General features: G+C 45.1%; 1 protein-coding gene across 3 annotated transcripts in view; it reads right to left on the bottom strand.

Moving 5' to 3' along the window:
* Positions 1-27,996, bottom strand: part of AMPH (amphiphysin) — a 175,378-nt gene that overhangs the window by 77,492 nt on the left and 69,890 nt on the right. For all 3 annotated transcript variants that reach the window (XM_074986045.1, XM_074986047.1, XM_074986046.1), the window contains exons 3-5: positions 22,585-22,639; positions 4,891-4,985; positions 89-184 (exon numbers count right to left, since the gene is read on the bottom strand). In XM_074986045.1, the coding sequence (XP_074842146.1) occupies positions 89-184; positions 4,891-4,985; positions 22,585-22,639 (246 nt within the window). The remainder of the gene's footprint in view (positions 1-88; positions 185-4,890; positions 4,986-22,584; positions 22,640-27,996) is intronic.

Here is a 27,996-nt window from a genome sequence, read left to right as displayed (position 1 = left end):
TATTCTTTATTTTATTTTTCTCATGATTATGACTCAGTAATAATTAGTAATTTTTAATTCTCCACTGTATAGAAATGTATTACTGTACTTTGATATCAGGAAACTGCCCCAGGTACGTATCCAGTGTCAGTAATGACCCGTCCACCAGCTTTTGATGAAAGTCCTCCCAGAGCACATCACATTTCTGTAAAGAAAGAGGGGATACAGAGAAACACTGATGACAATCACTTAACTTCAACTAAAAATTTAGGGGAACACTTATGTAAATTGCAAAGCGTAAAATTCTCCTGGAATCTTAGTATGTTCTTTCTGCAAAAATAAGAATTTAATGGTGAAATGGATAAAAAAACCTTCCATGTATGTTTAAACTTAAAATAGAATAGTTATTTCGCCTGTAATCAATTAAAATTTTGCAGTCTTCAAAGTAGTAGCAATCTTGAAAAGTCATGAATCCAAACTCTTCAGGACTATTACTAATTCTAGCAAGCTGAAAGTCCCAAAACTAAAATCAATCTATTTCCCACCTATACAGAGGTTCACTGATACATACACCATATCCTCCTTTCCCTCCAGTTAGCAGCAACATACAACTGAAACCAAAATAAAACAAAACAAATAGAGGGTTGTTCCTTCTTCCACTAGAGCAATTTATACCCTCAATTTTAATTTTTCAGTAAACTCTATGAACAATGGAGCATTTGGGTTTATTTTATTTTAACAGTTGTCTTCTGGTTGAATATCCTTCCAGACCAGGGGAAATCATATATTCACTATAGTTGTTTCTCTCTCTCTCTGCCTATCATTTGCAGGTAAATGGCGGGAGTAAATAGGTCTGCTACCCCAGCAGACAAAAGACATCAATTATTCTCATCAGGCGGGGGATAGTTCCTTACCACATTAAGTTGTGGGGGATCTACCAGAACAAATATCTTGGCATTCCCCTGTCGTTAAACATGTTAATGTAGCTGAACTGATTAGGAGTCTTATGGAGAAAGGAATAGCATCCCATGCCAGATGCAATGTTCTGCTGCTGCTGGCGATCAGCGTCCTTCTTAAAAGCCCATGGGACTTGAGTTCTCAATGTTGGCATTTGAACAGGCATCAGGGACCTACATTCACTCTGTTCTTTTCCCTGTGTCTACACGTGCCCCTTTCAAAAGGGGCATGTTAATGAGTGGGTTCAAAAGATGCTAATGAGGTGCTGCAATGAATATGCAGTGCCTTATTAGCATAATGGCGGCTGTGGCGATTCGAAAATGCAGCTTTTCGAATTGCATGCCACCCGTGGAGACGAGACATTCCAAAAGGCCCCTTCAGTTTTCAAAAGCCCTTCTTCCTAGCTGGTGATCGGAAGAAGGGCTTTTGAAAACTGGGGATGTCCTTTCAGAAGGTCCCATCTCCACAGGTGGCGCGCGATTCGAAAAGCCACACTTTCAAATCACTGCAGCCTTCATTATGCTAATGAGGTGCTGCATATTCATTGCAGCACCTCATTAGCATATTTTGAACCCGCTCATTAATGTGCCCCTTTCGAAAGGAAGGGGCACATGTAGACCCAGCCCTCATGTTTCTAAATGGGAGGAAAGGCCCCTAGATTTCACTTAGCTGAGTAGGACCTTCCTTGGGGGGGGAGGGCTGGGGGATCTGCCTATGGGAAAGTTGAGAACCACTGCTCTGTAGGATCACTAAATTCCATGAGCAAGCAGCAGTCCTGAAGGCTGTTTTCTAGGGACGCTGTTCACTCATTGTGTGCCACAAGACAGCCATACGATAAATACAGTATGACACAAGGCACCAGAATTTATTTAGTCTATTTCCTATCTTAATTGCAGATGCAAATGAATAATGGTGTTATTACAAGCCATTAATCACACTTTAAAAGTCCATATTCATTAACACACTAGTTAATTACAATTGTGTAAAAAGCAGCAAAGCATTAGATCAAAGCAAGCAATACCAATTATGATATGCTGGGGTTTGAAAATGATTTGCAGAGACACATTTTAGATAAATTAAAATCTTGAAGGTTTTCAAAAAGTTAATGGGACTGAAAAGTGCTTGCTGAATAAATGATTAGTGCCTCAAATCATCTTCACTCCTCACATAAAGATCAAGGACACTGAGATGAAATAATTTAGAAATAATTGCCTGTGGACTTGTCAAGGTAAGCCTATTCTCCTAAAATGTATGCTCATCAATGTAGAACTCTATTACGTCACATCCAAACTTTAGATTAATTTGGAAAACTCTCAGCTGTAGAGTCATGTGTTACCATGTCACATGTTACCATGTCACATGTCACAGGTTACCATGTGTAAAACCATATTCACCCATGTGGGGAGAGAGAAGATTTTTCCTGTAAGTAACAGAGACCAAGACCTGCTGCAGTTCTCAGGTTGACTACTGTGAATTCAGAATAACACCTCATACATCTGTGGGAATGCTTTATGTCTACCCCAGTGTGTGATGGATATGGTAAGCAAGAGACTACTATTCATATCACCCTTTCCCTACTGCACCTTCCTATCTATTTCTGCTGTTGGAGCTCCAGGGAAAACTTAGATCATCAGGGTTGTTCATTTCTACCCACTAAGTAGCCCTCATGTGCATGGTTCCACCCTTTACATCCTGCCAGGCAAATATGCCAGTTAGAATCCTGTTGCTGACACCAGTGTAATTCTTGGACAGGACTATACCAAGTCCTTAAGGTTAAAATGGCATGCCACATGGACCATGATGCGGAGGCAAGCACTGAAGGTGCTTCAGTGCCTATGTTCTAGCGCTCATTGGATTCAGTAACCATTCAGACTCATGGCTAAGTGATGGGTATTTTACAGGGCTAGCAGGCAAGGAAAAGGCTGCAACTACCCTAGGTATAGAGGCTTAAACAGTGGTAGTTTCAAGTGACTAATGTTCTTATCTGGGTCCCTGGTTCATTCTAATCAAAAGACAGGGCACTCTATTACTGGAGCCTGAGGTGCCATCCCCAGTTCAGTTTCCACTCAAAGGAAGCCCTTGCAGGTGTCCAGGCTAGTCTCTGTCAGTTTCTCTGACTGGCTTCCTGCCCAGCTGTGGCTGCTCCCCCATGCATCGCTCTCTAACCTGCACCTTGTCATACTGTCAGCCACAACCTGTTCCACATAGAAGCAAAGAACACAAGAACTGGAAGGGACCTCAAGAGGTCATCAGATCTAGTCCCCTGCCCTCACAGCAGGACCAAGTAATGTCGATATCATCCCCGTTAGATATTTATCTAACCGTCCCTTAAATATCTCCAATGATGGAGATTCTGGAACTGCAGCTATATACAGTTCTTGAGGAATCTGTTCTGAATTTAGCTTCTGTACATGACCTGCTGACTCCCAGCAGAGCCCAGACAGCTCCTGGTTCAGGATCTTTCCCTTACCTGGGCCAGGGAAATGAAAAAGCAGTGGGAGAGGCTCTGATGGGAGATATAGTAGACCCATCCTATTGTGAATCCAGTGTAACTCTTGTGGAATGCGTGGTAACACTTTGTATTCTGTCCCCAAGTCCAAAATTAGCTAAAATGTACATGGCAATAAAAGTTATATATCCACTGTGAGTTGTTCAGACAATGAATGTAAGCAGACATAAGCAGTGAAGTAAAATAACTTACACTGCTTTGGCATTCTGCATGTTAAAAAACAAATGTAATTTATATTTCATTGGCAGGAAACAAGGTAGGAGAAGAAAAGCAAGAAAAGCAATTAGCAGGGAGTTTTGGGAAGGCTGCTTTATCTTACAGTCATTTTTATTTGTTTTTCCTGCTACTGCTCCCACACTTAATGCTGGATCTGTTAAAAAATACATTAGGCCAGAAAACTGATGAAATTATAACCAACTTACACCCTCTTGACATCAATAAAATTTCCCAGAGAGTTTCATGGGATTTAAACTTGTTTATACATGGTCCTAATTTGGTTTCTAATATTTATTACACCCAAAAGAAAGAAATTCAATAAAAGCTCTACCACAAGGCCTGGTCCAAAATAAAAGTATCATAGTCTACTTTTATATTATTATAAATCTGGTGACTTTGCCAGGTCCTGTGTAAGGTGGCTAGGGACTGGCTCTGGGCCTGGATGGGGTGGGGCCTCAGCCAGAAAGGAGAGCCTCTTCCAGACAGCCCTTCAGTGCCACCCAGGGCTCCAGCAATGAATTAAAGGGCTCAGGGCTTGGCTAATGCCCCTTTCTGTGTAGTGGCAGCAGCAGCTGGGAGCCCCAAGCCCTTTTACATTGTTGGGCCCTGAAGTAGTTACTTCGTTGTTCCCCTCCCCTCCAAATCAGTGGGGCTGTCTAGAGTGACACTTTAGTGGAGTTATTCCAGACTTGCACTGCTACGGAGCAGTCAGTCTGCAATAACTTTCTCTCTTACCATTATCATAAAGTACTACAAGATGATCACGAAGATTCTAAATCTTACAGGTGTGCATACAAAATGTCTCACCATAGCTTGCCAAAGAACTGCTATTGAAACTGAGTCCGCTCTCACTTCTGGTACACTGAAGTAAATCAGGAGTAATTCCAGTGAAGCTACTAGACTTGCCTGAGTTTTAAATGAAGGTGAGTGAAACAAAATAAAGGCCATTATGCATAAGGGTCAATACTGTCAACAAAGATGCTATTTTAACAATAAAAGTTATTTTAAGATCACACTTTTTCGCTACAGCTGCATTATGATGTAAATATGGTGCATGGACTGTTCTCTGATTCTCATGAGACACTTTCAAGGAGCCCTATATAGTTACATTCGGCACCAATACATTAGAACAGTACATGAGGAATTCAGTGGCTTACATTTGATATTTCCATTCTTTTGTTCAGAGAACTCTAGTCTGAACCATGTTTCTTCACGTGCACACCTCTTACCTCGCCCACCATTTTCACATCTTCCCGGCCATACCATTCAGGTTCGTATACTTCATGAAGAGACTCTGTGAGCTTCTTAGAAGCCTCTTGCATGCCTAGCATTTTGAAGAAAACCAATACATTATTTTACGCAGCATGTGGAAGAGCAGATCAAATCTTTATTTACTTCTACTTTTTCCCCTTCTATATAATTAGGCCCCTGCCAAATTCATGGTCCATTTAGATCAATTTCACAGCCAGAGGGTTTGGAAATTGGTCAATTTCACATTTTCAGATGTTGACATCTAAAACTTCAGAGTGTTGTAACTGTGTGGTCCCAACCCAAAAGATACCCAGAGGTGGGACTGATCGTCCCCTGATCGCAGCCATTGAGGAGAAGGACAAGTCCTATACGTCCCCGCAGCCTGGCCAGGACTCACAGCTGGGGTGCTCTCAGCCAACAGGAGGTGATCAGATCCATTTCCACAAACCTCCTCCAGCTGCAAGAACTTCCAGAGCTCCTGCTCAGCTCCAGCACTTCCTGCAGTGATGGAAGGCACCTAGAGGTTGCTCTGATCTCCTGCTAAGAATGGCTGTGCATGGGAAGGATGTGTCTTATCCCTCCCCAGCCCACCCAAGACTTGCAACTAGGAAACCCCTCTGAGGCACTCCCATCAGCATGGGGGAGATCATATTTCGAGGAAAGGGCTTGTTTCATGGTCTGTGACACCTTTTTCATGGCTGTGAAACTCGTAAGGCTCTATATATGTAATGCTAATAAGAATGAAGCTTTCAAAGAGTTAAAACAAATCCACCAACAAAAAATCCTTCAGGTTCAAGGCATAACTCCTGGTAGTTAGCAGCTGGTTTAACAAGAAATTTCCGCTGTAGTCTACTCTGAGTGTGACAGAGTAGAGTACCTCGTATACAATTATGAACTCCAATTTTAGATGTGCTGAACAAATGCCTGAACTGGCCCAAGGCACTGTATTGAATTACATTCCAGATAGTGGCTCTGCCCAGGAAAAGCACTTGTAAACTTGCTGAAGGATTATCAATTAGAAGTCAACAAAATGGAAATCTGTAGGTATCAACTTTGAATGACTCATTTCCCAGCTCACCCATACCAGGGAACGTTCTTCTATGCGGTGGTACCAGTACAAGAGGGGACCACCTGGCAAGCACTGTTCAAGATAGCATGTTGCTCTGCACAAGAACACTGTAACGTGTAAGCAGGATGTGGAGGAGAGACTCTACCCAGCCTGAAACACTGCCTTGCAGGAGGGGTGAAATCACACTCAGGCAGGGAGCATCTCGAGACCTTTCACCATTTTAAAAACCTCCCAGCCTACAGGGCTTTTAAGAGTAAAACAACTTTGGCACAGAAATTCCTCTACTGTGTTCCATGCTCTCTTGCCACATTGTCCCTGAAGAGATTAAACATGTAGCTCAGAGGCCTGATCTACACAAAGAGACAAAGTTGACCCCAGATACGCAAGTCTAGCTATGCCATTAGCTTAGCTTGAGTCACCGTCTCATAATCAACTTTCTGCCCTAGTGTTGATCACAGTTCTTCGGGCTCACATTAGCTGCGTCTACACGTGCACGTTACTTCGAAGTAGCGGCACTAACTTCGAAATAGCGCCCGTCACGTCTACACGCGTCGGGCGCTATTTCGAAGTTGAAATCGACGTTAGGCGGCGAGACGTCGAAGTCGCTAACCCCATGAGGGGATGGGAATAGCGCCCTACTTCGACGTTCAACATCGAAGTAGGGACGTGTAGACGATCCGCGTCCCGCAACATCGAAATAGCGGGGTCCTCCATGGCGGCCATCAGCTGGGGGGTTGAGAGATACTCTCTCTCCAGCCCTTGCGGGGCTCTGTGGTCACCGTGGGCAGCAGCCCTTAGCCCAGGGCTTCTGGCTGCTGCTGCTGCAGCTGGGGGTCCGTGCTGCATATACAGGGTCTGCAACTAGTTGTTGGCTCTGTGTATCTTGCACTGTTTAATGAAAGTGTGTCTGGGAGGGGCCCTTTAAGGGAGCGACTTGCTGTTGAGTCCGCCCCGTGACCCTGTCTGCAGCTGTGCCTGGCTCCCTTATTTCGATGTGTGCTACTTTGGTGTGTAGACGTTCCCTTGCTGTGCCTATTTCGATGTTGGGCTGAGCAACGTCGAAGTTGAACATCGACGTTGCCAGCCCTGGAGGACGTGTAGACGTTATTCATCGAAATAGCCTATTTCGATGTCGCAACATCGAAATAAGCTATTTCGAAGTTGGGTGCACGTGTAGACGTAGCCATTGATGTCCCTCACTTCATGCTATTGCACGGAGTACCTGGGTCAATAGCCAAGCCCAGAGAGATTGATTTTTTTCCATGTCTTCACACATGCAGCAAAATTGAACTCCAGAAGATTGATCGTGGTGCATCGAACACCCAGCAAGTGCAGAGATACCCAGAGAGACCATGGCAGCAGCAGAGCTCAGAGCTTCCTGAGACTCCACTAAGGGTTAGGCCAACATTATGGCTTTCTCGTTTTAAAACTATGACTAAATGTTATTTAAAATAAAACCTACTGAAATTAGGTGGTCTCCAATGGCAACAAAACTGAATGCCTGAAAAAAACCCAGTTTTTTAATTACAAAAAATTTCCAGCCAAAATCTTTGTTTGCTACAGCACATCTGCTCTGCCTGGGAAACAGCTCTCATGTTAACGATTAGAATTAAGCCTTAATTGACTGAATTTAGGAACAGCAGTGAAATTTCTCTTTTGCCATGGAAAGAAATCCAGAAGTTACCCCCAAATTCTGGAAAAGCCTGAAACCCCTGTTAGAATCCCCCAAGAAAGGTATTTTGTGACCCGCCCAGCAACCTGCTGACTCTTTGAAAAACACATGGGACATTAAAAGTAGGATGACAAAGTACTATGCAGAAACGATTTTATTTTCATGGCATTTGCACGGAAGCTTACAGGAAGAGGGGGCAAAAGAGTCAAGCACAATGGGAATTCTAGCACTTAATCTGGTTCCATTAAATCCCTGGGTGTTTTTGCTGCTGTATGAGCAGGATGGGCCCCAAGACTACTAGTGGGAACAGGACTTTGTGTGGAAGAGGGAAGGAGGGCACGGAAGGGGAGAGAGCTGGACCAAGCCTTACCCTACCCAGTGGCAGGCCAGCGGACCAGGCTGAATACATAGTGGTGCTTTCACAGCACTCACTTTAAAAGGGGTGCTCTAACTGGGCCTCCCCTAGGAGACACTGGATAGGGTGTTTCCCAAAAGCTCCAACCAGAGATGGTGCACCACGCCCAGTGTAGGACTGTTACATAATGGTACAATCTAGAGCGTTCAGATTGATGGTAAGGGCTTAAGGACACTTTCCCTCCCTCTGCTGCAACTCACTCTCCTCTCCAGAATGGCTACCCAATGCCTGCTGGCAATGCCTTATCACTGGACACGAATGGTATTTCTGAAATTATTTTAAAAATGTGCTTGAGATCGTGCTAGACAAAATGGAAAGGATTCTCAAATATTTTCATAGGGCCCTATTTCAAACCCTCCTTCTACTGCCACACATGATTTCAATTCTGCCAATTAGAAAAAGAAATAAAAAAGAGAATGCAGCACTGTTGCTTTTAAGAATGCAGTGTTCTGACCATTCACTCAATAAAAATGCCCATCACGGAGGTTCACACATCCCTCCTCACACTTTGATCCACTCTGAAATATCATTCTTCTGCTCTTGAGTACACTGTGTGTTAAAGCCACAACACATCCCTGCAGTATACGCACAACAGAAACCTTCTCTTTATGTCTATCCACAATTTACATTCAACTCAGCTGTAGGTATGATACTGTACAAAGAAAAAAATCAGTGCTCGGTATGAGATCATCTCTATCAACAGATTCTTTCTTTTAAACATTATATTTTGCATAAAAACATAAACACAAAACAAAATACATATAAATACATGCACAAATGAAAATGGCAAACACTAACAAAATTCAATATATATTATTTGTAAAACATGGCAAAAAAAATCCAAATGAAAGCCAAACAAACAATCCTGAACATGTAGAGCTCATGCAGGACCTCGATTATTAAAATGAATAAATAAACAAATAAGTGAGAATATAACAAGAGTGTCGTGGACTAATACACACTAAACCGCAAAGGGGACCAGACGTATTTTTCCCAAGCAAGACAGTTTTTCCACTAATGTAGTAGTAGAAGCACAAATACTGTCTAACTCCTGCAGCTCCTTTTAAACCCCCCTTCTAAAAAAAATGTAAAAGTTACCATGTTTGGCTTGTAGCAAAAATACCAAAAAAGTGCAAACATAGTATTTTGTCGATGCCCAACAATTCATTCTTTCCCCATGTGTAAGAAATTACACACCACATTCTGATGTAGCCTAAGATAATAGAAGCTGTACCGAGTCCCATCGCAGTGCTAAATCTGGCCTTGTCATGACTGATTCTTGCTGCCGTACTATAATTCCACATTTATTGGTATGTTATTAGGCTGCGTCTACCCGTGCCAGATCTTCTGGAAGAGAACATCCACACACAAAGCAGCGTCCAAAAGAGCTGCCCGGTCTTCTGGAAGATCACGTCCACACATGCGCACATGCTCTTCCAGAAAAACAGGGCAGGAAACACCTTAGATGGGGTTGCAAGGCCGGAGAGTCCTGTGGGAGCACCGGCTATGCAGCCTGTTAAAGGGCCCCTCCACCACAGCCCCTCCCTGCACAAGCTACTGAGGCCCGTCAAGCCACCCACAGCACAGCTCGCTCTCTCTCTGCTCCTGCAACAACCCACTTACTGGCCATGGACGCTGAGGTCCTGCAGCAGCACAGGCTCGCCCTGACAAAGGTGATGGGGGACGTCCTGGCCACCCTCCTTGGCCTGCTGCAGGAATGCAGCATGAGCGCTGAGGGTGCTGACTCACCCCTACCCCTGCTGGGCCTCTGACAGCCCACCTCCCATGTGCGGACCCACGCTGCCAGCAGCGACTGGTGAGACCAGGTGGTGATGGCCCAGTGGGACAACGAAGGGTGGCAGCAGAACCTGCACATGCAGAAGGGCACAATCCATGAGATCTGTGCCTGGCTGGCTCTCCTGCTTTGCCACCAGGACATGGAGATGTGGCCAGCCCTCCCAGTGGAGAAGTGCCTGGGCATCACCATCTGGAAGTTGGCCACCCCAGATAGCTACCGCTCCATGGGGCAGTAAATCAAGTGGGGAGGGTGGACCCAGGGGTCAGGGAGACCCGCCGCAGGGGACCTCGATGCCCCACCCTTACACGGGCCTGCTCCCGGAGGGGCACTCTGCTGGAAGGGGGCCTAGGGAATGGAGGGAGGAGGGGAGGGATGAGAACCAGCCCGAGGTACCCTGGGCACACCCATGAGTGTGCACGCTCTCGGTCCCATGCAGGTCATGAGGGCTATCAACGATGTGCTCGTGCAGCGGCTCGTGCACCTTGGGGACCTTGACAATGGCTGGGGGGTGGGCTTTGCTGAGCGTGGGTTCCCCCAGTGCTTTGGGGCAGTGGATGGCACCCATATCACCATCAGGGCCCTGGACCACCGTGCCAGCCAATACGTCAACCATAAAGGGTATCACTCGATCATGCTCCAGGCGGCAGTGGATGCTTGGGGCCAGTTCACAGATGTCTGTGTGGGCTGGCCCAGCCGAGGACACGATGTCTGCATCTTTAGGAACTCCTCCCTGTGCCACCAAATGGAGGCGGGCACATACATCACCCAACAGGAACTCGTCATCGGCGATGTCGTCATCCCTCTGTGCCTTGTCGCCAACCCAGCATACCTCCTGCAGCCGTGGCTGTTGCACCCGTACATGGGACACCTGACCCCATCCCAGGAGCTCTTCAACGCCTTGGCTGGGACACACCTGGAACCGCATGGAGTGTGCCTTCAGGTGCTTGAAGGCAAGGTTCATACGCCTTCTCACATGCCTCAGTGTGGGGGTGGAGAATGTCCCACAGCTCGTGGCTACCTGCTGCACTCTCCACAACCTCATCAAGGCACGTGAGTGGACACAGCACCAGGGCTGGCTGGCCCTGCTACCACAGAGATATGAACATCCACCTGCGATGCTGAACCAGCAGCTCCACTGGAACAGGGTCTGCATCTGGAAGACTCTCCAGGAGGCCTTCACCTTGGGGACCTCTGAGCCAGGACCCCAACACAGCCCCTTCATCCCCCTCAATGAACAGGGACAGAGGGGTTGCCAAACAAACTGTATATTTGCAAATAGACAAACATTAGAAAACGTAGCCTACAAACAATAAAACAAGGTTCACTATCAAACAAGGGACTGGGGTCAACTATTTACAAGGGGGCACCTGGGCAGTGTGGGGGGTAGTAACCTGGGTGGGGACGGGGAGGGGAGCCCCCTACTCAAGGGATAGGGTGGATGGCCATGAGTCCCAGCACCCATGGATGCTTCTCCCACCCCAATGGGGCAGGGAGCATGGGGAAGTAGTGGTGGGCAGCCTGTGGCATGGCCTCGTTGGGACAGGTGGGGGAAAGGCTCCTGGGGCAGGGGGCCTGCCACGGGGCCCGCCATGGCCAAGAGCCAGGCCCCCAGGTCTTGGAGGGCCAGGGAAGGAGGGCAACTAGGGCCTCAGGGGCAGTACAGGAGGCAGGTGGCAGTGGGGGAGCAGCTGGGGCAGTGGGAGGAGGAGCGGTGGCAGGGGTGGTGGAAGGATAGGCGGTGGAAGGAGGGGCAATGGAGGGATGGGGGAGTGCCATGAGAGCGCCACACACCTGGTAGAGCATCTCCACCACCTCCCCCCACGTGTCCCGGTGCCACCGCAGGTCCTCTGCCTCCAGAGCCAGGCGCCTCTCTACCACATTGTTTTGGTGGTGGAGGGCGACTGAGTATGCTGCTGCCTCCTCCGTCAGGCTCTAGCAATTGACCCTCCATGGTTGCCGGGCTCCAGCCACTCACGAGGATTATAGGCTGCCTGGGGTACCTCCCACACCTCTGGCCTGAATACTGCCAGTGGGCTCCAGGCTGCTCCAGTGCTTCTCCTGTCCCCAGGATGGAGCTGCTGTAAGACGGGCGGAAGGGAGGATTAGGGCCCCAGCCAAGCCCCCTGCGGCAGTCCCTTGGCCCCCACAGGCTGAACTCAGAAGATGCCCTTGTAGCGCAGGTCCATGGCCTCAGCATGATAGCCTGGGCAGCCCCTCACCTTGCGGATGCTGCCACCTGTGAAGGGCCCCCCCCGGCAATGGAGCACTGGGCAAGGGGGGTGCAGTCAGACACAGAGGGCTTCCTGCCTGAGAAACGGATAAGATGGGTGCAGCTGTGCACCGTGGGTTGCCCCCAGAGCTGACCTGAATGTGCAGGGGCTCTGGGGGTGTGGGGTGCCCTGCAGCTTGCCTGGGGCCCTGGGGTGCACTCTGGTATGGAGCATGAGAGGGTCATGGCAGGGTGGCCTGCATGTGTCCCCACTGGGGGATGTACCATGCTGCACACTTACCTGGGGTAATATCATATAGGTCCGGTGATGCCCGGCTGGAGGTCACCTAGCTGCTTGGCGTGGAGGCCACGGCTATGACCAGGGACCCCTCAGGGCAGGAGTCCTCTGAGGGTCCTTGGGGCTGGCTGCTGGGCTCACCCTCCTCCCCAGCTTCTTCGGAGGAACCCCCATCCTCCTGCTCCAGTGCAGCAGGGGTGTCTGTGGCTGCTGTGTCCACAAGGTGGGGAGGCATCATTCTCCGCAAGGATGTCCCAGAGATCCTGGTAGTAGGGGCACCTTGTTGGGCCGGCACCTGAGTGGCGCCTGCTGTCCCTGGCCTGCACCTAGCCCTGCCGTAGTTTTTATCTTGCACTGGACCTGGTATGTGGTCTGGGCAGGATGGCCACACGTGGCCAGGGCTGTGGCCAGGCGGGCACAGGTGGAGGCATTCCTGCGGTGTCCCATGGTGTCCTTCAGCACCTCTTCCTCATGCCAGAGCGTGTGGAGGTCTCACAGCTCTGGATCAGTCCAGGCTGGGGCCCTCCTTTTCCGTGGACGCTCCCCTTCCAGGCTGCCATCATTTGAGTCCCCAGTGATGCCCTGGGGGGTGCCGGGGGGCTGGCTGCTGGCCATCTGGGTGCTGGCTGTCGTTGCAGAGGTGGCAGTAGTCTGGTTGCTGCAACCCAGGACGTGCTGCCTGCCTTCACAGTCCCGGCTTCCTGCTCTGGGGTTCTGGGTCCTTGCAGCTTTAACTGTTGCTGGAACCACCCACCACAGAGCCCTCAGGGGTTTGCTAGACTGTCTCTGGGCTCCGGTGGGGAGCCATGACAGTGTTCCGCTTCTTCTGGAAGAAATGGTCCACGAGTGTCCACATGTGCTTTCTTCTGGAAGAATCTTCTGGAAGAAGGCACTATTCCTGTTACTGAACCAGCGTTACGGACCTGGAAGAAGCGGCGTGTTCTTCTGAATTCCTTCTGGAAGAGTGCCTGGCATGTGTGGATACTCCACAGATCTTCCGGAAGAAGCCAGTGTTCTTTCAGAAGATCTGACACATGTAGACACAGCCTCTGTGTTTATGTACAATGATCCCCAGCCAGGGTTTCAGCCTGTGGGTTCCCACTTGTCTGTTCATGCTAGGACAGTTGTGTGCTTCATCACAAAGTCCAGGGTTATTTATTTGTATTCACATTCAACATTGGTCATGTACTGATAAATCTTATGTGTTATTCAATATTAAAATTAAGAGGAGCCCTAGGCTGTGTGCTGTCTCTCTCTGTCTCTTAACAGCAGTCACAGAGAGAGATAAATTACTTAAAAGAAGCAATTTAAGTTCTGAGGAATGGTAAAATAATTTGTACCAATGATGTACGGCTAGCAATTCATATTTCATATGAATTGTTTGAATTAGTACTGCTTGTTCTTGGTAATTGGATCACTTACTAGTTAATCACTAGACATGATGAAATTATTGAATTACTTTGTAAAATCTGTGCTAAATAATCCAGCAATTGAGCGTTGTATCTTTCCCCTGAGAACCTCACATGGAAGAAATCTACTTCCTCTTTCCATACAGAAAAGCTTTCCTCCCCTTGCAGGGAATCTTAGCAAGCTAGGGGTCCACACATGGAGATAGGGAAGCATGAAGGCAGCACACCAGGGATGGGAAGGAACAAGTCAGCCCCTATCTACTCTAGAAGTAATTAGCTTTAAACATAATAAATGTGAAGCAGTGAAGACCATGCCCCCCAAGATAATATCAAGTGAGAGACATCATTTTTCTCATCACAGTGCCTCATTTCTGATTCAGCATCTTGCCTCAGCACTGTGGTCTAAGCCCTGAATTTCAAAACAGGAACCCTGATTACCTGTGTGCAGCCCCACATGGGCAATTTCACAAGCTATTTCTCATGCAGGCAAATTATGTGTTTCATGTGCACAAACTCCTATTTGAGCATGCAGGTCCAGCAGAAACAGGGCTTGCACATGTGTGTTCTGTTATGCACCTCCACAAACGACAGTGTGCAGAAAATATTATGCACAAATGGCAGCGACTGCTGAACATGCAACTGGTTGGGAATGCTGCACTTGACCTCTCCGGACATAATGCCTGAAGACCCTTCTGCTCAGGCAGTGGATCTTCTCAATCCTTATCAATCTGACTCAGGTTCTGAATCTTTGCATTGAGATTTAGCACAAGTTTCTGATTGCCAGATTATCTTTAACCTCCCAAAGGAAAAACAATTTTGGGAGTCCATAATGGCACATCATCAATGAAGCCCAGCTCCCAGGGAGTCCAAAGCCACCACAGCACTATTGACAATGATCAGAGGAAGAGGCCTGCTGTGTGGCTGGTCCTGGTTGTCAGTTGATTCCTTAAGAGCTACACATTCTGGGGCTGACTTCCCTGCACTCCAAATGCAGAGCGCTGTTCAATGTAGGGCAAACCTGTTTTCCGCCACTTGAACCTGGCTCCTAGTATTTTATTACTAGAATGGGGTCTCTTCCATCTGAAGTTCTCAGAGGAATTAACTGAGTTATTTAGCACAGTTTTTATTGTCATTCAATTATTTCATGATTCATTACTAAATCTTACCAAAAGGCAAACTCTAAGAAATGAAATGACTAACTTGAAGTAAATTATGTTTCGAGTATTGATGTGCGATATGAGTTCATATGTTAGCTGCAGAGTGTGTAGACCACCTGTCATGCCTATGCCAAATCAAACAAAGGCTACGTCTACGCTATGAGATAAATTCAATTTCTAATAAATTTGACTTTTAACCTCATTCTTATGGATTCGAATTTAATTGTCCATAAACCTTCTTGAAATTCAACCCATCATTTTTCTGTGTCAAGCTTCCACATCCCCATTGCCTTATGCAAGTTCGACAGCGTGGGCAGTGCATTGTGGGTACCTATCCCACAGTGCCTTAGCCCTGATTGCTTCTGGGTGTTTCATGTTAGAATCCTAGAATGCAAAGCACTGTCCCAGATACCAGAGACCCAGTAACAGAATTCAGACCTCCCCAAACCCACCTGGGTTCTTTGTGCCACATGTCCTCTGCAGATGTTGGCGTAGAGGTGGGCAGTTGTGCCTTCAGCCCTCCCCCAAACCTGCCCGGGTTCCCTGTGCCATGCATCCTCTGCAGACGCTGGCATAGTGCCGGGCAGCTGTGCTATCATCCCTGTCCACCCCACCACCCGGTTCCATCAGCTACGTGTCCCAGACCTTTATTTACAGGCCTGGACACTGCAGAATTCAAATTCTAATTCTAATTCAATCAAAAATGCATGGGCTTCCTGTGACCTTCTTCCTGCGTACCTGCATGGAGAGCAAAGGGGAAGGAAGCAGCCATACACGGAGGGTCAGCACATAGCTTTTGGGATACATATGGGACACTTCTGGAGGCTAGCAGCAACGAAGGGTCCTGTGGCACCTTATAGGCTAACAGAAAAGTTTAGAGCATGAGCTTTCGTGAGGACCTAACCGGATCAGCCACACCATCGTGGGTTCATTCAGCTGCACATCTACCAATGTAATTTATGCCATCATGTGCCAGCAATGCCCCTCTGCCATATACATCGGACAAACTGGACAGTCTCTACGTAAAAGAATAAACGCACGCAAATCAGACATCAGAAATGGCAATATACAAAAACCCATAGGAGAGCACTTCAATCTCCCAGGACACACAGTAGCAGATTTAAAAGTAGCTATCCTGCAGCAAAGAAATTTCAAGACCAGACTCCAAAGAGAAATTGCTGAGCTACAATTCATCTGCAAATCCAATACCCTCAGCTCAGGATTAAACAAAGACTGTGAATGGCTGGCTAAATACAAAAGCAGCTTCCCCTCTCTTGGAGTTCACACCTCCAGATCTACTGATGACAATACAACTCAGCCTTCCTGACTGAGCTAACCTCGTTATCCCCAGCCTTGCTCTGGCCTATTTATACCTGGCCTTGCAGATTTCCAGGACCAGCATCTGAAGAAGTGAGTTAACTCACGAAAGCTCATGCTCTAAACTTTTCTGTTAGTCTATAAGGTGCCACAGGACCCTTCGTTGCTGCTACAGATCCAGACTAACACGGCTACCCCTCTGATTCTGGAGGCTAATATATTACAATTAAGGACATGGTGTTTCCACACTAGCCTTTATTCAAAAGTTTAGATTTCAAATTGATACTATACACACCCTGTAATATCGACATTTGTTACCAGTATTAGGGCTCACTAATTTGAGCTAATTGTATTTACAGTGAAGACAGTGATGTTTTAATATTGAACTAACTCCTCTAAATTCAATTGTATCTCATAGTGTAGCCGCAACCAAACAATCAAAGAACTAAAAGGCTTGACCCAGCAGTCCTTTTTATATGCCATAATTTTCACCCACAAATAACTTCAAGTAAACATCCACATGCCTTTGTTTGCCTGGCATAGCACTTGGGGGCAAAAGCGAGGTTCATTTAGGATTTATTTAAAAATCAGGGCCATAAAAGTTACAAACTGATTAGCATCAATTACTACTCTGTGTAGGGTGACCATATCTCCCTATCCCAAATACAGGACAGAGAAATATGGCAGAGGGGTGGCTCCCCTGAGGTGCGGAGGGCCAGGAAACAGGCGGCAGCTATGTGGGTGGGCTCCTGGCTCCCCAGTCCTCAGGGAGCTGGGACGGAGACAGCAGCCACTGGTGCTCCTCCTGGCTTCCCCAAGGTGTGGGGAGCTGGGAAGTGGGTGGCAGCCGCTGGTGATCCTCCCAGCTTCTCTGAGGCGCAGGAAACCGGGAGTGGGCAGCAATCGCACGGGTGGGCTCCTGGCTCCTCATGCCTTGGGGAGCTGGGAGCCAGGTGGCAGCCATGCCAATCCAGCTCCTGGCTCCCCTGGGGGAGCCAGACACAGCCGCGTGCATCTGGCTCACAGCTCTCCGAAGCTGTGGGGAGTTGGGAACCAGGCACCAGGAGGCATACGCTCCCCCCGGCAAATACGGAGCAATTAGCCCCATTTTGGCAACAAAATGGGGTGACTTTCTGGCGCCTGAAATATGGGGCCGTACCACCAGAAACAGGACGGATGGTCACCCTAACTCTGAGGCTTTCCAAGAGTTAAGAAACTAAACCTCGGAGAAGCCCAGAGACACCAGATACTGCTAAAAAATCTTGATCAAAGTAGGGTCCCCAGCCATTTGGTGACAAGTAAAGAAATCAGTGAAATTTAATCCACTCTCTTAATCCTCCGCCCTGCAATCAGTACTAATACAGTTTGAAAGGTTCAGCAAAAAATATTTAGAATGACAGAGAAATGCAGGTGGAGTGTAGCATACCGTTATTAGCATCTCATAAAATCAAATATTCTACACATATTTAATACAATTCCCTTATTTCTTCCATTGGACATCAGAAAAGAACAAGAGCTATGCAGGGACAAGAAGAACCTGGATAGCCTAATGCCAAGAGATTTAAGAAGCACCACAGAGCCCAATGGGAGAACACGAATATGGTAGATATGCCTTTCTTTCAGGAACGAGTATTATTAAATATCCAAAAATGATTTTTCTCTCTCTACGTTCAACTGAATGAACAAAAATAATCAAATAAGGGTGAGCTGACTACACAACGTTTGAAGCATGCAAAGATCTGCTAGGGCTTTTCCAAACTTAACACCTAGAATCCTGCGATTCTAATGTAATGAGATAAAATTAAGTTCACTTCTAGAATTCATACCATAGCAGGTTAATGGCAAATAAGAGAGACAATTCTTTTAATTACAAATTAAATGTTACAGAAAAGTTTTTTCCACTTCCTGAGAAACATGCTGCTGCTGCTTTACTTATGTCTTGAAAACAGCTACCAATCTGTTCTGATGAGGTTATCAGCCATCTCATCAAAAATGTGTCTTTAATTAAAGAGCAGAACACAGTACAAGCTCTGTAAATTCTGCTCCAAATTTCAAATTTCTGCTTTTGCCCATCAAATGAACAAGCAGTATATTTCCTGATTGTGGAAACACATATCAATGTGGCTTATTAATTATTACTGTTACTAGTATTAGTATTATAGCTCAGATCCACAGTCATGGCCCAGCCATTGCGGTAGGCACTATGCAAACACAAAACAAAGCTAGTATATATGGGGCAGGGAGTAAATCATTATAGACATTTTCTCTGTTAATGAGTTTGAAAGTGCTAACTCTCATCTCCTGTGCGTAAGCCCCCACACTAAAAGGTCCCATAGTGGTTTGTTAACTACAAAAAGTCCTGTGGCCGCTTCATCAGATGAAGTGGGTCTTTGCCCACGAAATCTTATGCTTGAAAATGTCTGTTAGTCTATAAGGTGCCACAGGACTTCTTGTTCTCGAAGATAGAGACTAACACGGCTACCTCTCTGATAGTGGTTTGTTGTTATTATTTATTTGTTGAATCCAACAATGCACTCAGCACAGTAAAATACACAAAACAGGGACAACTCTTGCCTTGAAGAATTCACAATTCAAGAACAGTTGTCATACTATTCAGCAAATGCAATTGTGATAAAGTAGCAGAATTCTCCTATATGCCTCACATGTCAGTGTTAGAAGGTAATATTATGTACACTCTACAGGGGAGGCACTGACCAATGGGGTAACCAATGCTCTTCAGGAACTATACACTGATCTGTGATTTGTGTGGTAGTGAACAGGTTCAACTCATACTTGTGTGGGTAGGAAGGTTGTAGTTTTAACTAACGCAAATTTTGGCATCAGGGTGAAGACTGTTCCACAGTTTCCTCATCACTGGTGTGACTGGACAATCTTCTGGTTCTTCTAGGAGCACCCCTAAACCTTTCAGCACAGCTGCAAGCCTAGGGAAACAAAGCTCAACTGCTCTTGGAGGAGCACCACTGCACAGGCGTCTCTCTCAGGCGCAATTCCTCTGGCACTGCCCATTCCCTGCTGGTGTGAGAGCACACCGCATCAGCCCATCCAAGGCGATGCATAGTCAGGGCCATCCAGAGAGGAAGGCGGGGTCAGGGACAAACTGCTGCCCCCCCACCAGCAGTGTCCCAAGCTCTGCCCCTTCCCTGCTCCACCCACTCTCTGATCCCTGGCTCCCTCCCCTACCAGCCTGGCCAAGGATAACCTGGGACAGAGGGCGGGCAGCAGATGGCAGCAGCAGCAGGAGGTTGCCTCCCCACATCTTCCCTCATCCCTGCCCACTACACAGCACTCTGCCACACCCCCCGGCCTGCTAAGCCCCACTTGCTCTGCGGGCTGCTGAGAGGGCGCAGTGCGGCGGTGACTGCTGCTCGCATCACATGGTAAGTACAGTACAGGTGGGGAGGGAGGCTAAGGCAAAGCAACCTCCTGCTGCTGCCACCTGCCCCGATGCCAGCACTCTGCTCCAGCTAACCCCCCCGCACTCCAGTCTATAGGGTGGCTGGGGCAGCCACCATGGGGCCCCCAAAATCACAGGGCTTGGGGCAGCTGCCTCAACTCATCCTATGGATGGCTCTGTGCATCCCCCCCTCGCATCCACTGAGCCCTGTTGGCCAATGTGTATCTATGGGGGAAGGAACTGAGGGAGAGGGAAGGGAGGGAAAGACTCATGACTGATTACATTTTCTGCTCAGTCCCTGTTCCCCACCCACACCCAGAACAAGCTTCACATAAGTGCTGTAGGGCCACACGTGTTTCTCTTACTGCCCTCTTTGGCCATGGAGAACCCAGGTGCAATTTGGCACAATGTAAATTTGGGGTGTTGTTGCCTATATGAAATAATGTTTCTTGTTTGCATAATCCTATTACAGGTTGAACCTCTCTAATCTGACACTCTCACAACCTGACCGGTACCAAACCAGAGAATTTACCGAATCACAGGAGGTCAATATCATCTAGCACATTACCAACACTTCCACAGCTTATTGGGCTCTCAGAAGACATTTAGGGGCAAATTAGAGCTAAGTAACAGCACAGAACATGGAGAGCCAGGACTGGTGGCTGTAAACAAACCCTATGGGACCCCAGGAACCTCGGCCACACCCAGGATAAGTGGACATCCAGCTAACTAAAACCATGCTGGACCATGGATGTTGCTGGATTAGAGAGGTTCAACTTGTACAGTAAATTTAAAGCAACTCCTCATTGCATAGTCACTATCACAGTCCCTTTTATGACATTTTTAACAAAAGCAGCTATATGTCTGCCTTAGCAAACATGATCATTTAGGTTTGCATGACTGTTGCATTCTGTGCTGAGTCGGATTCCCAACAAGGATGCCATCTGAGACTAATTGTGATCATGTCACTTATCTTAAGATGACTGGCCCACCAACCTTATGTCACTCATCACATTATTATAAATGGAGTTCAAGAGAGTTTCAAATTTAGATACCAAGCAACATTATGAGGTACGTTCAAAGAGAGGAGCAGCCAACAGGGCAACCCTCACACAATCAAGAACTTTCACATAAAGTTAAAGTAAATGCCATGAAAATAGCAACCTTCATTAAATAGAATAGTAAATAAAGAATGGTAAGGGGCAAAATATTACAAAATAAACAGAAATGAAGAGGAGGATTGTTGTTACCAGCACAGAAATCAAATCACCATGAAAATAATCCACCTACGTCAAGGAAAAATGATCTGGCTAACAAGCAGCCATGTCATAATACCTTTCATTAAATATATGGCTTGTAATGTTAGAGGTCTGGGAAATGATGGTACAAAACCAGCACCAGGAAGGTGCCAAAAAATCTGTAATCCTTCTAACTGCAAAATAATTTGTTCTGATCTCGATACCAAGGAATCCTTGTACATGTTACAGTAAACTCTTTCATATCCAGCAGCCCTGGGACTGGAAGGTTACCGGATATTCAAATAATCAGTGATAATAGGTATACCTAGCAGTGCATAACCCTAAAGAAACACAAAATTAGATATTAAGAAACAGACAAAGATGTATGCAGAGTACTTTATTTACCAGTAACAGCAGCATTGTACACTGTAAACTTATAGGCTATGTCTACACTAGACGCATCTGTCGACAGAAGTCACTGTCAACAGGGCACTCTCAACAGAACCTCTTTCAACAGACTGCATCTACACATAACTTGCTCTGTTGACAGACAGCTGCCAGACTGCACTGCCCTCTAGTACCAGAAAGTGGAATGGCAGCTCTGCAAAGAGGACTGCCAGGCAACTGGAAACCCTCTCTGGCAACAGAAGCGTTTACACCGCATTTCTGTTGACTGTACTCTGTCCAGATATTATTATGCCTCAAATTTTTGAGGGATAATGCTGTTGAGGAAAATGCAGAGTTTTGGTTGAGCCTTTGTCGACAGAATGCGTTAAGTGTGTAGACACTCCCTGATCGACAAAACTGTCTATGGTAGGCCCAGACATACTGTATTTGCTGTATTTATTTGTTTTTACTTTTGCTAAACTATACTTATGGAAAACTAAACTACATTTATTTATGGTTAAAATGCTGGTTATTTGAGAGTTGATAGAATGCTGGATATAAATGAGTTTTTTTGTACAATGCCTTACAGAATTATACAAACAATGTATGGTAAATAATAACATATGCCATTCTTTTTATTCCTATATTGTGCTTCTCATCAACAAAAATATCCTAGCATATCCATGTCCCCTGAAACTTCATTATGACTTGCAGTAATTCCAATAAGAAACCCTCTGAGAGCAGTTGAAAGTTAGAACTGCCTGGGGATGGGAACAGATAAAGAATCAGGAAACAAGTATTATTTCTCCAATAGCCTCTTTCTCTTGCTCTCTCCAGAAAATCAGGCCGCAAATACCTTCAAAGGTTTTCTAGAAATAGCAGTTATAAACGACAAACCTCTCTGCAGGGAGTAATTGTGTGCAGTGGGTTGGATAAATACATCCACTAGGATTTAAACAATTCTTTGTTGTATCCTGGATGTTTGGTTGATGTGCAGTGAACATCTGCAGGGAGCATAGAAAATAACTTAGGTCTGGCTTTGTTCCCAAAAGAAAAAGATACATTTTTTCTTGGTAGGTTAAAGATAATCTGGCAAGGAGAAACTTGTAGAGCACAGTGCTGAGGCAAGATGCCGAATCAGAAATGAGGCACAATAATCTAACTTGATATTATCTGTTGGGCAAAGTCCCACCATGACACTTGCTCTACAGTGGGTGTTTAAAATGATTTCAGAACAGCCTCTTTGCTTAGACATCTTTTTACACACACACACTTGTTAAATAATTACCTTTGATGGCAGCTAAATAGCCACGTAGCTCCCTCTGGAGTCTGGAACCCTCTGCCTGAAAAAAGAAAGACAAGAAAATGGAGATTAGATATACAGAACGTAGCTCAGCAAGATGCATGTATCTCCAGAATGGGCATTTCCCCTGTCGTCCCTTGTGTCTTAAAATACGTACATACAGCAGTCATTTAAAATAACTGAAAGTGCCTTTACATCTCTAATAGCAATGAAAAACAATTTCAGAAAATATCCATCAGATTATGGCACCTTATGACTCACTCTCAGCATTGCATATACTCATTTGGTGTGTATGTACATGTGCAAACAAATACACACAGAGAGAAGTTAGCTCGTATAAATCCTGTGCACCACCAAAATTGGAGAACAGTCCCTGTGTTTGTCCTCCATACAGAAGAAAACTTCAATTAGTACGAGAGACTTAATTTCAAAGCCAAGGTCTGATTAACATGTATGATTTCCCTAACAATGAATATCTAATTAATTAAAAGCCAGAATCCCCACCTGCTATTGAAATCAATGGAATTATGCCAATTTATGCCAGTTGAAAATCTGGCCCCAACTGTAAATCTCATAATAGTTTTCAAAGGGATTTCAAAAGTAATTTAGAAATTTTTTATTGGCAATTGTAAGAAATACAGTATATTTACCCTTTAAATTATTTCTAATGGTCTTCTCAAATCTTATTGAATTATTAAATTTGTTTTAGAAAATTGCTGTCATAAATAACCATAGAAATGTTACTGGAAACCTAATATCATTCTAAAAAAATAAAGCAATCTTAAGAAAAATGCTTTGGCAACAGCATCCTACCATCTTCTCAAAAATCTTAAATTCTTCTTTTGCAAGCACATCAAAGGAATCTTTCTTTATCTATTATCAATGTCCGCCAAGAATCCCAAAGATCATGGCTACAGCTACACGAGAGGGTTTTTCTGGCAAAACCAGCCGTTTGGTGGAAAAACCCATGGAGCGTCTACATGCAAAATGTGCTTTGTTGACAGACTGTTGACAAAAGCCAGCACATCCACTGGCAGCTTGTGCCTCTCTGCATTCAGGTATAACGCTTTTGTTGACAGTTTTCTGTCAACAAAAAAGGGTGTAGATGTTCCAGGGCTCCTTTGGTCAACAGACAGAACTTCTGTTCACTGGGCAGCCCTGTTTGCTGAGCTTCTAGTTGGCCCTTCTGCTGAAGGAGTGGCTGGGCAGTCTGGCTGCTCTCTTGTCAAAAGAGTGGATTTCTCTTTTGATCCACTTATGTGTGTGGACGTGATCTGTCAACAGAAGTTTTGCTAGAAAATCTCTTCCAACAATAACTTCTGTCGACAGATCGCTGTAGTGTAGACATAGCCCACATATAAGAATGTTGAATGGTGCACTCTAACTGTGATTGTTACACAGTTAATGCTTTACGCTTCAGAAGAGTATTTACAAAAGAGAACATGTCATATTTAATACCTTTAAGCATGTTTTAGAACAAGATGATTTTTCTTTAGAATACTTTTCATCATATTTTTCAGAATTAGGAAAATCTTAGATGTCTATTACTGCCTCATATCCTTTAAATAGCTCATTTGAAGCTATTGTTTAACGAGTATCAGCTTGCTGTCAGATTTCCTCATGTAGATTTGAGCTATGCTTAACTGAAGCATCAGATGTGTGTTTTGAGTTTTAATTGACTTTCCAGTAAGAAATAGTCTTGGGGTAGCTGTGTTCTCTATATCATCTCAGAACAAAACAAGCAGTCCTGCAGCACCTTAAAGACTAAACGTATTATTTATTAGGTAATGAGCTTTTGTGGATAAGACTATAAATATAAATGTAAACATAAAGACAACGTCTACACTGGTCTCTCCCTTTTGAAAGGGGCATGCAAAAACGGCCAATCAAAACTGCAAATGAGGCACTGGTTTGCATAATCAGCACCTCATTTGCATGACGACAGCCACTTGCCATTCCAGAAGTACTGTTTTTGAAAGCCAAAACAGCCGTGTAGACGGGTTTCCTTTGAAAGGGCACTCCGCTTTCAAGAGCGTCCTTCTTCCTAATTTTTTTCAAAACCTAGGGTGATTTTGAAAATAAAATTGTTAGTCTCTAAGCTGCTATAGGGCTACTTGCTTTGTTTTGTAATATGAAAGTTAGGCACTTCTTGGGAGCTGAACATTCTTGGGGGTGGATCCTCGGCTGATGTAGACTTAAGTCAGTGGAGCTATGACAGTTTACACCGGTTGAGAATTTGCCCTTAGGTGCCTACAATGCTCAGATGAGAGACTCAGAAAATAGCTGAGATAAATATCTCATGATTTTGTCAAATTGGATAAGTACACAATTTAAATGGTTTAATACAAATTATCTTCACTTAGAAAGGTAATGGACTTCAGAACATATATATATTCATTCATTTCTTTTTGAAATGAATGTACTGTTAGACAGGGAGCCATGTAAATTAAAGTTGCTTGTTTTCTGCAGATGAGGGCACTATGGGTGGCTGCAAAAGCACAATTTTCTATATTGCCTGTAGACTAACGAGTGGGGAAGTTGTCACCACAACATTAAGGAGGGCGGGGAGCTATGGGCCCCACTACTTACCTAAGCCAAATAGAAGAGAAGAGTTTGTCCTCTGCTTTTTTAGCAGAGAAAGAGCAGCTTTGTGTTCCCTCTTATTTCGCACCACCACCATGTACTGTACAAGTTCTGGAAGGACCACCTGTCCCATGAGAGGATAACTGAGTTCCCATTCACGGTTTCTTTGCTGACACTGTTAGCATGGGGCTCTAGTCCAATAGTAATGTGGGGATTTTGGGTGTAGATGATGGTGAACACCCCTACTATGAACTAGATTAAATCCACTGTATTGTATCACAAAGAGATTGTTATACGGCAAAGACTTTTACTCATTAATTGCCTTGATGGATTTGACTCTGTGTCAAACAACTAGAAGGTTCCATGGTCCATTACCAATCCTCTGAGGTATACATCTCCCATTTTAAGTACAGTGTCTATTTATTGTTCAGAAGGAAACTGCAGAATTGTGTATGTAGCACCGCTGGTATGGAATAGCAACCACAGAACAAAAGGTACAATAGTGACACAAGTTATTCAGTAAATTGTTTCCAATTCCAATTGCACATTCTATTTTAAGGTAACATTAGAAAAATTATATAATATTTTATGGTCAACCGGCAAATGCCACCTATGAGTTTCCAGTAAACACTGAACATAGAGACATTAGAAAAGATAATATTTGACCACATTGACTGCTAGCATTATGTTTTCATATGAATGGTCACAACTTACAGAGCTGAACTCTCTCAATCTTTGCTATTTATAGGGCTCAAGTCACTAAAATATCTAATACAGAACACCATCAGCAAATGTTATATAACACACAGCATTAGAAAGCCCCATGGCCAGTTCCAACTTTCACTAACATCAATGGCAGAAATCCCACAGACTTCAGTAGCAGCACAATCAGGCCTTACTAGCCAAAAAAGGCATATTTACTTCAGAAAACTTCTGCAGTGTTAATTTTACAAGGTACCTATTAGTGAAAAGAATCACTAGCAAACTGACATCAGCTAACAAACTGGTTTTTTGCATGCAATGAAATCTCTCTTTTCTCTACCACCCTGAAAGGACCCTGTGGGCATCCTGCTGTCTAGTGGGCAATAAAAACAAAGTAGATCTTTGGCATATTGTTTTTCCCCTTAGATTGCACATGTAGGATGTCTATATCCAAAACAAAACCATTTGACTTATCCCTCTCTAAAAACAATACAAAACTCTACTGCTGTGCCCGAAACAGTAACTTAAAGTGATAATTTGGACAATTATTATAGAAAAATCATTGGGTTTGTGCTCACATCACCCTGTTCTTCTCTTCTATTTATTTACTCTGGTATCCAATTTTAAAAGCATCAATATTCTGTGGTCAACAAAGGCCTCTGTGCCTCAGGATAAGGATCACAAACTGGCAAAAATGTTGAGGGGGACCAGGAAAACCCACGCACTGTTTAGAAGCCCCTTCCCCCTCCATAGCCATGGAACTACATAGCCTCTTAAACCAGTAACGAACCCTTTTAATGAAAAACCTAAAACACGGTACAGTATATAGGCATATTTTGAATCACAGATTAAACACTTAGGGCCAAATTCAGTCACCTGAGGGATAAAATTGGTTGCAAAACATTGGAAACTTTTCTAGATGTGGAATTAAAAAAATTAGAAGTGGAATGGCAACTGGAAGGTTCTGGCATTGGATGCATCAGAGATGGTTTTTAATTTTTCCGTTCAGAATTGGAATGTCATCCCTTGTGAATTTAGGAAAATTCCTTACTATGAGCTTGTGGAACTGATTCAAAGCCTCACTGATTGGCACTTTCTCCAAAACAGAGAGATAGGGACTTGGTTTTCTTAATCATTTCATTCACATGCAGCTACAATGCAATATATGCAGTGAAGCTGAAAGTTTCACTTACTTGATACCTGAAAGCAATAAATCACCTGAACTTGAAAAGAGTCAAGATCAGTGTCTACCACTTGACTGTCACAGGGTACAGATTACTTGTCAAACTGTGAGACAGAGTTACAAAACAGTTAATCATTTATGCAACTGTAAACTTTAAAGTTGTCATTTCATAACCAAATATGTCTGGCAGAACAGTTAAAATTAAAGCATTTCTTGCATCAGACAGCTGATGTGCTCTATTGAAATGTGTAGTAGTTAGTCTAGCAAAAAATCTAGACTGTCATCAAGAGCCTTAATTTGCATACATTTTAAGATGACATCCTATAGAAAGATCAGAAGTATTAATTTAAAGAACTTTTAGCACAAGGGGAGACTTGAAAAATATGAAGGACACAATCCCATTCTTAGCTATGCGTACAACTCAAGGGCTACGTCTACACGTGAAGCCAACATCAAAATAGCTTATTTCGATGTAGCAACATCGAAATAGGCTATTTCGATGAATAACATCTACACGTCCTCCAGGGCTGGCAACGTCGATATTCAACTTCGACGTTGCGCGGCACCACATCGAAATAGGCGCTGTGAGGGTACGTCTACACGCCAAAGTAGCACACATCGAAATAAGGGTGCCAGGCACAGCTGCAGACAGGGTCACAGGGCGGACTCAACAGCAAGCCGCTGCCTTAAAGGGCCCCTCCCAGACACAGTTGCACTAAACAACACAAGATACACAGAGCTGACAACTGGTTGCAGACCCTGTGCCTGCAGCATGGATCCCCAGCTGCCGCAGAAGCAGCCAGAAGCCCTGGGCTAAGGGCTGCTGCACACGGTGACCATAGAGCCCCGCAGGGGCTGGAGAGAGAGCATCTCTCAACCCCCCAGCTGATGGCCGCCATGGAGGACCCAGCAATTTCGACGTTGAGGGA

This window comes from Carettochelys insculpta, chromosome 2, assembly GCF_033958435.1.
Source record: "Carettochelys insculpta isolate YL-2023 chromosome 2, ASM3395843v1, whole genome shotgun sequence".
Classification (NCBI taxonomy): domain Eukaryota; kingdom Metazoa; phylum Chordata; order Testudines; family Carettochelyidae; genus Carettochelys; species Carettochelys insculpta.
Note: the sequence above shows the minus strand (reverse complement) of the source record. Positions and strands in the feature narration are given on the sequence as shown.